This window comes from Sapajus apella, unplaced genomic scaffold (assembly GCF_009761245.1).
Source record: "Sapajus apella isolate SASKATOON/1434 unplaced genomic scaffold, GSC_monkey_1.0 scaffold23, whole genome shotgun sequence".
Lineage (NCBI taxonomy): Eukaryota > Metazoa > Chordata > Mammalia > Primates > Cebidae > Sapajus > Sapajus apella.
In genome coordinates this window covers 3,002,779-3,015,646 of record NW_022436963.1, presented here as the reverse complement: position 1 = coordinate 3,015,646, position 12,868 = coordinate 3,002,779, and the positions used below count along the sequence as shown (strand labels likewise).

The window sequence follows — 12,868 nt, the reverse complement described above, 5'->3', positions numbered from 1 at the left end:
GGGTTTCACCATGTTGGTTAGGCTGGTCTTGAACTCCTGACCTCAAGAGATCTGCTTGCCTCAGCCTCCCAAAGTGCTGGGATTACAGTTGTGAGCCACCACACCTGGCTCTTTCTTTCTTTTCTTTTCTTTTTTTTTTTTTTTTTAAGGGACTGATATGTCAACTTTACTTATTTTCTCTATACATACCTTTATTTGTACTGAAAATTGTAAAAATAGCACAAAGTTTCCTCTTATTGCAGTCCAAATTTTTTGAAAGCCAGAAAATATGCTGTAGCCAAACTACCCAATGCTCTCTTTACATTCCTTCCCAAGTGACTTTGCTTCAAATTCTTAATGTTGGGTTTCGTCTCACTGACTTCAGGCTTCTAAAACACATGGGAATACTTTTGCCCTCTTGGTGCTTCTTTGGATTAGAGCAAATAGAGCTAAACTATGCTGAAGTTATTCAAGTACATTCAAACTACACAGATCCTTTATAAATTATTAGTATCATGGTAGGAAGGAAAAGATACAAGAAGAAAAATACATCCTAGAACTCATTATCAAAATTATTGATATACGGTCTATCCAAGCATAGGGTAACTTTTTCAACCTGCTACATAAAATTACCAGCAAGAAAGAAAAGTATAAGAAAAAGGTTTATGGCTGAAGTGGCTAATGTCATAATTCCCTATTCTAGCATTCTCAGAAGGATCTTATCGGTTATACATGTAGAAACTACAGGGACATCTGAATGGTCCATTTCTTGATTCATTCTGAACTCCCTTAAGCCTAGTGTTTGTTAGTTCTCTTTCAAGCCTAGGAACTCTGCCAAGTAACATGTATCTCGATTTTGCCATCCTTTTCTTTCTGCAAAGATAGTAATGTTCTTACCCCTTTCCTGTAGAGCAGGTCGTCTCTGATTTCCCCGAGGATCATTGCTCCTGTATACTGTTGTTGGAGTGAACCTTCTGGTAGATGGGAAGGGAAATTTGGTACTAAGGTTGATAGTCAAGTTACTAAAGTTCTTTATCAACATGTCGAAGCAGAAGTTTTGAGAGGCCCCTGAATCATCCTGGGAATTTTCTTCAGTGAGCATTTGTGAAGACTCTGGGACCAAGGTTGGATCAAACTTTTGTGATGTGCCCATTGGCGATCTTGACACAATTCTCTCTCTCTCTCTTTTTTTTTTTTTTTTGGAGACAGAGTCTCACTCTTGTCTCCAGGCTGGAGTACAGTGGTGTGATCTTGGCTCGCTGTAGCCTCTACCTTCCAGGTTCAGGGGATTCTCCTGCCTCAGCCTTCTGAGTAGCTGGGACTACAGGCACACACTGCCATGCCCGGCTAATTTTTGTATTTTTAGTAGAGATGGAGTTTTACCATTTTGGTCAGGGTAGTCTCAATCTCTTGACCTTTTGATCCACCTGCCTTGGCCTCCCAAAGTGCTGGGATTACAGGTGTGAGCCACCACGCCCAGCCTTGTTTTTTTCTTTAATCATCCTCTAGTTTATTTTCCCTTTGCCGAACTGCTTATTTTACTGCCACTTGGCAACTTTGCTGAACATGTATTGACTGCTTTTTATCAGCCAAATATAAGGTTTAGGTGCGAGGGATACAAAGAAGCCAATGAATAAATAAATCAGGTCTTTGCCCTTTATGGTTTGGTTAAGAGAGACAGACATATAAACCTATAATTTTTTTTTCTTTTTGGAGTCAGTTTTGCTCTTGTCATCCAGGCTGGAGTGCAATGGTACAATCTCAGTTCACTGTAACCTCCGCCTCCTAGATACAAGCAATTCTTCTGTCTCAGCCCCCTGAGTAGCTGGGATTACAGGTGTGCACCATCATGCCCGGCTAATTTTTGTATTATTAGTAGAGACTGGGTTTTACCATGTTGGCCAGGCTGATCTGGAACTCTGGTGATCCATCCGCCTCGGCTTCCCAAAGTGCCAGGATTACAGGCATGAGCCACCGAGCCTAGCCTATAATCCTTGTAAATATTACAGATGTTGAGATAAAAGTGTGGGGACACAAAGAAGGGAGTGGTCTGCTCTTCCTGAGAGATGGCAATTTCCAGAAAATACCTCATAGCAGAGATGATACTTTCATTGAGTCTTAAAGTCAGAATTTCATTATTGATATTTCAGAGCTATGCTGTCCAATAAAACTTTCTATGATGATGAAAATATTCTGTATCTGTGCTGTTCAATACTGAGGCAACTAGCCATATATGATTTTTGAGCATTTGAAATGTAGCTAGTGCCACTCAGGCACTGAATTTTTAATCTTACTTAATTTTAATTAGCCACATGTGGCTAGTGACTACTGCATTGGCAAGTATAGTTCCAAAGTATTTTGAAATGGAATAGAAATGAGGAAATTTGCCCTTCAACTTTCAGAAATTTTAAGTTTGGGGGTGGTCAGACATAATTAGAATATCATGTCTCTACATGTGGGATTTGGTGTGTGTGTATGCAAAGTGTGTAAACTCATGGTTATACTTTACACAGTGGGATGAAGCTGGAGGTAAAAGTTGTCTCCAGTGGCCCATCGATATTGCTTTCAGTTGCAATTTCTGGTTTTGAACAGGATGCAGTGGAAGAACGGATTGGGCAGTTTCTATTTTTAGGTTTTTGTGTGGAGAATTATAATGGGTGTCACAGTTTAGCTGTGTCTTGAGGGAAGGAATGGGTAGAAGTGTGATAGAGTATTGTGTAACAAACAAAAAATAGGGTAGTGATAGAAGGGATTTGAATTCTCTATATGGGTTAGCCTGAGCCTGCTCGTTGAGAGAACCTCTGAAGAGGGCACATCCCTCTTTTTCCATTGACCTTGGTGAGGTTTGTGCAGATACCAAATCATGTAATTACCAATCTATGTGTTGGTACCTGGAAGATACCTTGGCATGAGAAACAGGAGGCGGAGCTCTAGTTTTCCCAAGGCCTTGTCGATGTTGACCTAAGTTCAGAGACATCAAGCAGCCTGCTGCTTGCATTATACTCCCTGCCTGTAACCTTGTCCTCCTAGAGAGGCTAGTGGGAATTGAACAGGAAGTTAACCTTAAAAGATAAACACTTTAAGCCATCTATTTAAAATGCATGTGATTAATTCTAAAAATATACTTGTTTCGATGATTTGCTCAAGATTGTTTTTTTGGGGATATATTGAGCAATTTAAAGGAAAGCAGATTTTGGGACTTCATTAGTTGATGAGTCAGTGACTGAGCAAAAGTTAAGACATAGAGCTGTTTATATTAAAAGGATTAAAATGGCAAGATTAGCAAAAGTCCTTTAGGGAAGCTATTAAGTTGATACAAAAGTAATTACGGTGTTTGCTGTTGCTTTCAATGGCAAAAACTGCAGTTTCTTTTGCACCAACCTAAATATGTAATAGTAAAATGGTTGTAGGGTTACTGATTGATTGATTGACTGGCAGGGTCTTACCATGTCACCCAGGCTGGAGTGCAGCATTGCAGTTGATTCTAGCTCACTACAGCCTTGAACTCCCTGGCTCAAGCGATCCTCTTACCACTGCCTCCCTGTGGTAACTGGGACTACGTACAGGCATGCGCCACTACATCTGGTTAACTTTTTTTTTTTTTTTTTTTTTTTTTGAGACGGAGTTTCGCTCTTGTTACCCAGGCTGGAGTGCAATGGCGCGATCTCGGCTCACCGCAACCTCCGCCTCCCGGGTTCAGGCAATTCTCCTGCCCCAGCCTCCTGAGTCGCTGGGATTACAGGCATGCACCACCATGCCCAGCTGATTTTTTGTATTTTTAGTAGAGATGGGGTTTCACCATGTTGACCAGGATGGTCTCGATCTCTTGACCTCGTGATCCACCCACCTCAGCCTCCCACAGTGCTGGGATTACAGGCTTGAGCCACCGTGCCCGGCTACATCTGGTTAACTTTTAAATTTTTTGTAGAGATGGGATTGTGCTGTGTTGCCCAGGCTACCCCTGAACTTCTGGTTTCCAGCGGTCTTTTCACCTTGGCCTCTCAAAGTACAAGGATTGTAAGCATGAGCCACCCCACCCACCCTTATAGCAATATTTTTCACCTTTATAAAAAAAAAAATTAAGGCTGGGTGTGGTGGCTGACACTTGTAATCCCAGCACTTTGGGAGGCCAAGGTGGGTGGATGACCTGAGGTCAGGAGTTCGAGACCAGCTTGGCCAACATGGTGAAACTCTGTCTCTACTAAAAAATACAAAAATTGGCTGGGGGTGGTGGCAGGCGCCTGTAATCCCAGCTACTCAGGAGGCTGAGGTAGGAGGATCACTTGCACCCGGGAGGCGGATGTTGCAGTGAGCTGAGATCTCCTCACTGCACTCTAGCCTGGGCAACAAGAGTGAAACTCCATCTCAAAAAAAAAAAAAAAAAAAAAAAAAATCCATGGTGTTAAGAAGGAAAAGAGGAATGTTAAGGAGTCTTAATCTTTTTGTTTGCTTTAAATAATATTGGGTTTTCTTTTTTGAGGGGTTCGTTTCCTTAGAGGACTTTTGTATTTAACAGCTTAACTGAATATTAAGTCAAGAGATTTTGTTAATTTTCTAGATTATTTTGTGGTGATTTGTGTTCTTATTTTTTAGCACCTAGCATCTCTCCTGCTCCATAACAAATTTGCCACAGAATTTGTGGCACATGATGGAGTACAGAAATTACTGGAAATTCCTCGTCCTTCTATGGCTGCAACCGGTGTATCTATGTGTTTGTATTACCTATCCTACAATCAGGATGCCATGGAAAGAGTAAGTCTCATCTATACAGGTTTCTGGGGTTGGGATTAGGTTGGGGACAGCCTCTTGAAAAGATCACATTTGCAGAATGACTTTTGGATAAGAAAAAATGAATAGTTGAAGGAATACATTTTAATGAAAGAAGCAAGGAGTATAAATGTCTAGTCTTTACAAAGCATTCTAAAAATGTAAAATTGTTTAGAAAGGGTTCTATTTTTTTCTCCTGGGGAAATACTGGGTGGATTGGAGTCTGGGAGCTTTATTTAGTTTTGCCATTTCTGTGGCATTAGGATTAGTGTTTAGGCACTTTTCCAATGTCTTAGTGGAGTGACATTTATGAGTTACTGTAAAAACAACAGGCTGGCTGCGGTAGCTCATGCCTGTAATCTCAGCACTTAGGGAGGCTGAGGCAGGTGGCTCACCTAAGGTCAGGAGTTCGAGACCGGCCTGGCCAACATGGTCTGTGCTAAAAATACAAAAATCTCTACTAAAAATACAAAAATTAGCCGGACGTGGTGGCGGGTGCCTGTAATCGCAGCTGCTTGGGAGGCTGAGGCAGGAGAAGTACTTAAACCTGGAAGGTGGAGGTTGCAGTGAGCCGAGACTGTGCCATTGAACTCCAGCCTGGGCTACAGAGTGAGATTCCATCTTAAAAAAAAAAAAAAAAAAGAAATTCATTGTTTTTGTGCCCACAGGAGCTTGAAAAAAAACAACAGACCTATTCTTTTACTGATTCATTCACACACACACATTTGTATTGTATAGAAGGATATGGGCCGGGCACAGTGGCTCACGCCTGTAATCCCAGCACTTTGGGAGGCCGAGGCGGGTGGATCACGAGGTCAAGAGATCGAGACCATCCTGGTCAACATGGTGAAACCCCATCTCTACTGAAAATACAAAAAATCAGCTGGGCCTGGTGGCGCGTGCCTGTAATCCCAGCTACTCAGGAGGCTGAGGCAGGAGAATTGCCTGAACCCAGGAGGCGGAGGTTGCGGTGAGCCGAGATCGCGCCATTGCCCTCCAGCCTGGGTAACGAGCAAAACTCCGACTCAAAAAAAAAAAGAAGGATGTGTGTGTCTGTATTTTCAGAGAAAGGGTCTCGCCCTATTGCCCAAGCGCTCAGCCTGCCAGATAGCTAGGGCTACAGGCTTGTGCCACCATGCCTGGCTAATTTTTATACTTTTTTTTTTTTTTTGAGACAGAATCTTACTCTGTCGCCCAGGTTGGAGTGCAGTGGTGTGATCTTGGCTCACTGCAGCCTCTACCTCCCAGGTTCAAGCAATTCTCCTGCCTCAGCCTCTTCAGTAGCTGGGATTACAGGTGCCCACCACTGTGCCTGGCTAATTTTTGTATCTTTAGTAAAGACAGGGTTTCACCATGTTGGCCGGGCTGGTTTTGAACTCCTGACGTTGTAATCCACCTGCCTCGACCTCCCAAAGCGCTGGGATTTACCAGCATGAGCCACACGCCCAGCCCCCCCCCTTTTTTTTTTTTTTTTTTTTGAGACAGGGTCTCGCTCTGTTGTCCAGGATATAGGCTGCTGTAGTGCAGTGGTATGCTTACAGCCCACTGTAGCCTTGACCTCCTGGGCTCAAGTCATCCTCCCACTTCAGCCTCCCAAGTAGCTGGGACCACAGATGTACACCACCACACCCAGCTAATTTTTATACTTTTTGTAGAGATTGGGTTTCACCATGTTGTCCAGGCTGGTCTCGAATGCCTGGACTCAAGTACTCCTCCTGCCATGGCCTCCCAAAGTGCTGAGATGTAGGCATGAGCTACCACACTCAGCTGATCCTTTTTTTATATTAATAAATAGTTTGTTACGGTGATAATAAAATGATCCCAACTGTTCTTAGGGCTGCAGAGAGGTTTTCCATTTGGTTCTATTGTTCTTCTAGTTAAGATTCTTTAATATATAATAATAATTATTATTTTTTCAGACATAGTCTTGCTCTGTCTCCTAGTCTGGAGTGCAGTGGCGGGATCTGGACTCACTGCAACCTCAACCTCCCAGGTTCAAGTGATTCACCTACCTCAGCTTCCTGAGTAGCTGGGATTATAGGCACTTTTGCCAGCACGCCCAGCTAATTTTTTTTTTTTTTTTTTTTTTTTTTTTTAATAGAGACAGGGTTTTACCATGTTGGCTAGGCTGGTCCTGAACCCCTGACCTTGTGATCCTCCTGCCTCAGCCTCCCAAAGTACTGGGATTATAGGTGTGAGACACTGTGCCTGGCCTTGAGATTTTTTTAGAAGTGTGGGTGGGGTTATACATATGTATGTGGTTTTTTGTTTTTGTTTTGAGGCAGGGTCTGGCTCTGTGGCCTATGCTGGAGTGTAGTGGCATGACCTTGGCTCAGCGCAGCCTCCGCCTCCTGGGTTCAAACCATCCTCCCAAGTAGCTGGGAAGACAGGGGCACACCACCACACCTGGCTAATTTTTGCATTTTTTGTAGAGACAGGGTTTTGCCATGTTGCCCAGGCTGTGGGTTGTACATTTGAAAAGTGATTGGGCTCCTAGCAGCCCTTAGGAAAGCAAAGCTCTTGTTAATTCTATGCCTGGAACTTCTTTTAATATTCTTATTTGGTGTGTCTTTTCTGGTAGAGTGAAATGGGTAATTTCTTCTTGAGTATGACAATATTCATCTATGCTTAGTTATTAAGAAGATAATCAGTTTTAATTTTTTTTTTGATGTTTACATTATGCAAGATAGGCAGTCTTTTGAGAGGAATAAACTAATCTGTGTGTGTACCTACAAAATTACTTAAGGCTAAGATAGAGAAAAAAATATGAAGGAAACCTGGCGATGCTTTACAGTTTCATTTTCTGATCCATAGTAGACATCAAAGTTGTGTGAGTGAATCAGAGGAAGAATACTAAACTCCTAGTCTTAGGATCAGAAGTCTGTCACTTGTATTACGTTGGAGAAGTTCCTTATCTCGTCCTCTTCTTTTAAATGGGAATCCTAGTACCTATATAACAGAGCCCTTGTGAGCATTAAATGATGTAAATATTTGACAGCACTCACTAAGTATAGGTTGTGCTTACATATTTATCTAAATTTAGGTCATTTTCAGATTTGGAATGGATTGTGTTCTAAAATTGCTACTGTATTACAATTTAAACTTTGTACTAAGAATGACTTGATTGGGAATGGTCATTGTATTCTGCAGATAGCTATACTGGTGAATTTTCCATCCTGTTCAGGTTTCCTTTGCCCACAAATGTAAGAGCATTGTTTTATTTTATTTTATTTTTTTTGCAGGTTTGCGTGCATCCCCACAATGTTCTGTCCGATGTGGTGAAGTATACCCTGTGGTTAATGGAGTGTTCTCATGCTTCAGGATGCTGTCATGCTACCATGTTTTTTTCAATTTGCTTCTCATTCCGGGCCGTCTTGGAGCTCTTTGACCGCTATGATGGTCTTCGTCGTCTGGTGAACTTGGTGAGGTTCTTTCAGGGCTTTTCTCACTAGGATTAAAAGTCCTGCTTGTCTTGGCTGCCCTTTAACAGCACACCTTTGAAGAAAGGAAGCTTCTGATTAGAGGAGTTTTCCTGCTATTCTTTTTGTGAAGTCTCTTTTTCCCCTTCATTCATAAATTTCTTTTTTTCTTTAGTAGTTAGAGGACACTGTGCCATTGTAGACTTGCCTTGGATATAGTAATCTTATAAGGGGAGTTGGTGGTTGATGATCTTGATCTTCCTAAAAGCAATAGTTTTATGCCTGTATATTTTTCAATATGATTAAAAGCTTGTTCATTTTTTGGTGTGGGTTTAATGTTTTGCTTTCATATAGCTACTGTTAGCATGTTATATACATAGATATACGTAAATATGCTTTGATATTTGTCAGTCTTGTTAAGCATAAAAGTTTACTGATACATAAGCAGAATATGTATGCAAAGGAAAAAAGTTTACTAAAATATTTTCTTATTTTGAAAATCTTTTTATTTAACTCTTACTGCCTTATCTCTTTTGCCCCAATATTTTGCATCTTAATAGATCAGTACTTTGGAGATTCTAAATTTGGAAGATCAGGGTGCACTTCTGAGTGATGATGAAATATTTGCTAGCCGCCAAACTGGGAAACATACCTGCATGGCCTTGCGCAAATACTTTGAGGCTCACCTGGCCATTAAATTGGAGGAAGTTAAGCAGTCACTTCAGAGGACTGAGGGTGGCATTCTTGTCCACCCGCAACCCCCGTACAAGGTGAGAGGACCTTGCCTTGAAAGGGAAAATTCTCTTAGCCCTCTCTGTAGCATCTCAGTCCAAACTCACATTCAGATCAGTGTAATCTCTGTGCTGTGTTCATTGTTGGAAAATACTTCCCTGTATGAATGCAGAACAATTGAAAAATGGATATAATAGGTGATTTTCAGGGAATTGTTTTGCTTTCAGTTGTAAGTTGCTGGGATACTAAAACTAAAAGATTAACTGAAGTGTGTATAAAAAATCCTTCTTTTTTTCTTATTGAAATAGTCTCCCTCTGTCACCCAGGCTGGAGTGCAGTGATGTGACCATAGCTCACTGTAACATTAACCTCCTAGGCTCAAGTGATCCTCCCACCTCAGCCTCCTTAGTAGCTAGGTGACTGTAGGCATACACCACCACACCCAGCTAACTTTTAATTTTTTGTGTGTGGAGACTCCTGGGCTCAAGCAGTCCTCCCACCTCGACCTCCCAAAGTGGCTAGGATTCTACGTGTGAGCCACCGCACCTGGCAAAGAGTTTTTTGTTTTTCTTTTTTAAATGAAAAGTTAGATGATTTGCCTTCTGTGCAGAATTTCTTGTCTGAAAATATGTGTTTATAAATCCACTTCTCTGTCATTTTGGAATTTGATATGTTTTGGGATAAAGATGAGTTAGCTGCATGTTTTTTAAAAAATCACAAACTGATCTCTTGAGGCCAGTAGCCTGAGACCAGCCTGGGCAACACAGTGAGACCTTGTCTTTACAAAAGTTTAAAAAATTGACTGGGCCCTGGGGTGTGCATCTGTAGTTCAAGCTACTTGAGAGGCAGAGGTGGGAGGATCATTTCAACCCAGGAGTTAAAGGCTGCAGTGAGCTATGATGATACCACTGCACTCCAGTCTGGGTGACAGAGCAGAGACTGTCTCAATAAAAAAAAAAAAGGCATAGCAGTGGGCCTGTGGCAGCAACTTGGGAGGCTGAGGTGGGAGAATCACTTGGGTCCAGGAGTTTGAGGCTACATGTGATAGTGCTGTGGCACTCCAGTCTGGGCAACAGAGTGAGACCCTGTCTCAAGAAAAAAAAAAGATCACAAAGTGAAAAGAAATCAGTCACATGATGGTTCTTTCTCTTGAGCTGTAACTTATATGCACAAAGGAAACTTTTGTTATCTTTTTGGGCAAATTGTATTGTGACTTTAGTTATAAATAAGATAAAAGATTAAGCAATATATGGTCATTATTTCACATATGGGCTTTTGACTCAAGAATTGTGGAATTTGAAAGGTATTTTTACTTACTTTATTATTTAAACCTCAGTCAAGCATGGTGGCTCATACCTGTAATTGTAGCACTTTGGGAGGCTGAGGTGGGAGGATTTCTTGAGTCTAGGAGTTCAGGGCTACAGTGAGCTATGATCATGCCACCGCATTCCAGCTTGGGCAACAAAGTGAGATGCTGTCTCTACGAAAAATAAAATAATTTGCTCTGCATGGTGGCACACACCTGTGGTTCTAGCTACGTGGGAGGCTGAGACAGGAGGATGGCTTGAGCTTGCGAGATTGAGGCTGCAGTGAGCTGTGATCAAGCCACTGCTCTCCAGCCTGGGCAACAAAGTGAGACCCTGTCTCTAAATAAATAAGTAAATAAAATAAAATCTCTTGGCCAGTGAGCTGTGCTTAAGAAGGTAGTAGGTAGATGTAGAGTTATGTATAATAATAATATGTATCTCTCCTTATAGGCATGTTCATATACTCATGAACAGATTGTGGAAATGATGGAATTTTTGATAGAATATGGCCCAGCGCAACTGTATTGGGAACCAGCTGAAGTCTTCCTCAAACTTTCTTGTGTGCAACTCTTATTGCAGCTTATTTCTATTGCCTGCAATTGGAAGACCTATTATGCAAGGTGGGACCAGAGAGAGATTTCAAATGGAGTTTGATGCACCTTTTTACTAAAGTTGATGTTGGTTTGCACATGGCATATGCTTAGCAAACATTTGTTGAATTAAAATTTTGAACTTGAATCTGAGAAATTAAGCATGAAAATATGATTTTAATTTATAGCATGCTTATTTATATATACCATCTTGGTGATTGTAAATATTGAATAATAGGCAAGGATCAGCATCTGTACTGTCAAAGAAGATACATGATTTACATAGCCACAGCTGTAGAGCTAGAGTTAGTCTTGTCTTGAGGCTGGAATCCAGGATTCTTCAGTACTTAGACTTTAAGTGTCTTGCTACTATTTGGCAGTCATGTATAATGTTTATATTACGTTCATATAAAATTGTCCTTTTAGGCCAGATGTGGTGGCTCATGCCTGTAATCCCAGCACTTTGGGAGGCTGAGGCAGGCAGATCATGAGGTCAGGAGATCAAGACCATCCTGGCTAACATAGTGAAACCCTATCTCTACTAGAAATACACACACACACACACACACACACACACACACACACACTCGGCCGAGTGTTGTGGCCCATGCCTGTAGTCACACACACACACACACACACTCTCACACACTTAGCCGAGTGTGGTGGCACGTGCCTGTAGTGCCAGCTACTCGGGAGGCTGAGGCAGGAGAATGACTTGAACCAGGGAGGTGGAGGTTGCAGTGAGCCAAGATGATGCCACTGTACTCCAGTCTAGGTGACAGAGCAAGACTGTCTCAAAAAAAAAAAAAAAATGTCCTTTTATTCTTGGAATTCAACACACTGTTAGGATTTTCACAAATTAGTTGAAGGCAGAGCAGGACAAGGCCCAGAAAAGGGTGGCTGGGTTAATCAGGAAACTGGATGGGTTTTATTTGAAGATAATGTAAAAAATAAAACTTCGTTTTGAAAAATATGGGGTCTTAAGATAGTAACAAAGTTTATAAACAGAGTGCTTGACCTTCTTTTCCTGTTCACTCATTGCCATAAAGATAAGAGAGGGACTTATTTAGGGAGAATATAGCTTGTTTGTTAAATCCCAGGATTTAAATATAGTGAGGTACTCTTGGAGCAGATGTTACTAAAGTTTTTGGTTTCAGGATACCTTTACCATATTAATAATTACTGAGAACTCTAAAGGACTTTTGTTTTTGTGTTGAATCTATTGATGTTTACTGTATTAGAAATTAAAAATGTAAAAACATTTATGTGTTAAAAAAGTGTGGGCCATGTGTGATGGTGGCTCCGCCTGTAATATCAGCACTTTGGAAGGATGAGTTGGGCTGATCATTTGAGGTCTGGAGTTTGATACCAGCCTGGGCAATATGGTGAAACCCCGTCTCTACTGAAAATAAAAAAATTGGCCGGGACTGGTGGCTCATGTCTGTAATCCCAGCACTTTGGGAGGCTGAGGTGGGTGGATCACAAGGTCAGGAGTTCAAGACCAGCCTGGCCAATATGGTGAAACCCTGGCTCTACTAAAAATATGAAGAAATTAGCTGGATGTGGTGGCGCATGACTGTGATCCCAGCTACTCAGGAGGCTGAGGCAGGAGAATCACTTGAACCTAAGAGGTGGAGGTTGCAGTGAGCTGAGATCGTTCCACTGCACTCCAGCCTGGGCAACAGAGCAGGATGTTGTCTCAAAAAAAAAAAAAATACAAAAATTAACTGGGTGTGTTGGTGTCTGCCTGTAGTCTCAGCTACGAGGGAGCTCAGTTGGAGGATTGCTTGAGCCCAGGAGATGGAGGATACAGTGAGCCCAGATTGTGCCACTGCACTCCAGCCTTGGCCACAGAGGGAGACTCTGTCTCAAAAAAAAAAAAAAAAAAAGATGATGACAGCTGACAGGATAACCAGAAAGGGTATAAATACTTTTTTTTTTTTTTTTTTTTTTTTTTGAGACGGAGTTTCACTCTTGTTACCCAGGCTGGAGTGCAATGGCGCGATCTCAGCTCACCGCAACCTCTGCCTCCTGGGTTCAGGCAATTCTCCTGCCTCAGCCTCCTGAGTAGCTG

The 12,868-nt window shown here is 41.8% G+C and overlaps 1 protein-coding gene across 11 annotated transcripts in view; it reads left to right on the top strand.

The window, feature by feature from the left end:
* DCAF1 (DDB1 and CUL4 associated factor 1) overlaps window positions 1–12,868 on the top strand; it is an 82,310-nt gene that overhangs the window by 36,648 nt on the left and 32,794 nt on the right. For all 11 annotated transcript variants that reach the window (XR_004272430.1, XM_032290009.1, XM_032290006.1 and 8 more), the window contains 4 exons: window positions 4,573–4,731; window positions 7,989–8,168; window positions 8,726–8,935; window positions 10,655–10,824. Coding sequence is in view for 10 of the 11 variants with exons in the window: in XM_032290009.1 (XP_032145900.1) it covers window positions 4,573–4,731; window positions 7,989–8,168; window positions 8,726–8,935; window positions 10,655–10,824 (719 nt within the window). In the remaining variant the exon portion in view is untranslated. The remainder of the gene's footprint in view (window positions 1–4,572; window positions 4,732–7,988; window positions 8,169–8,725; window positions 8,936–10,654; window positions 10,825–12,868) is intronic.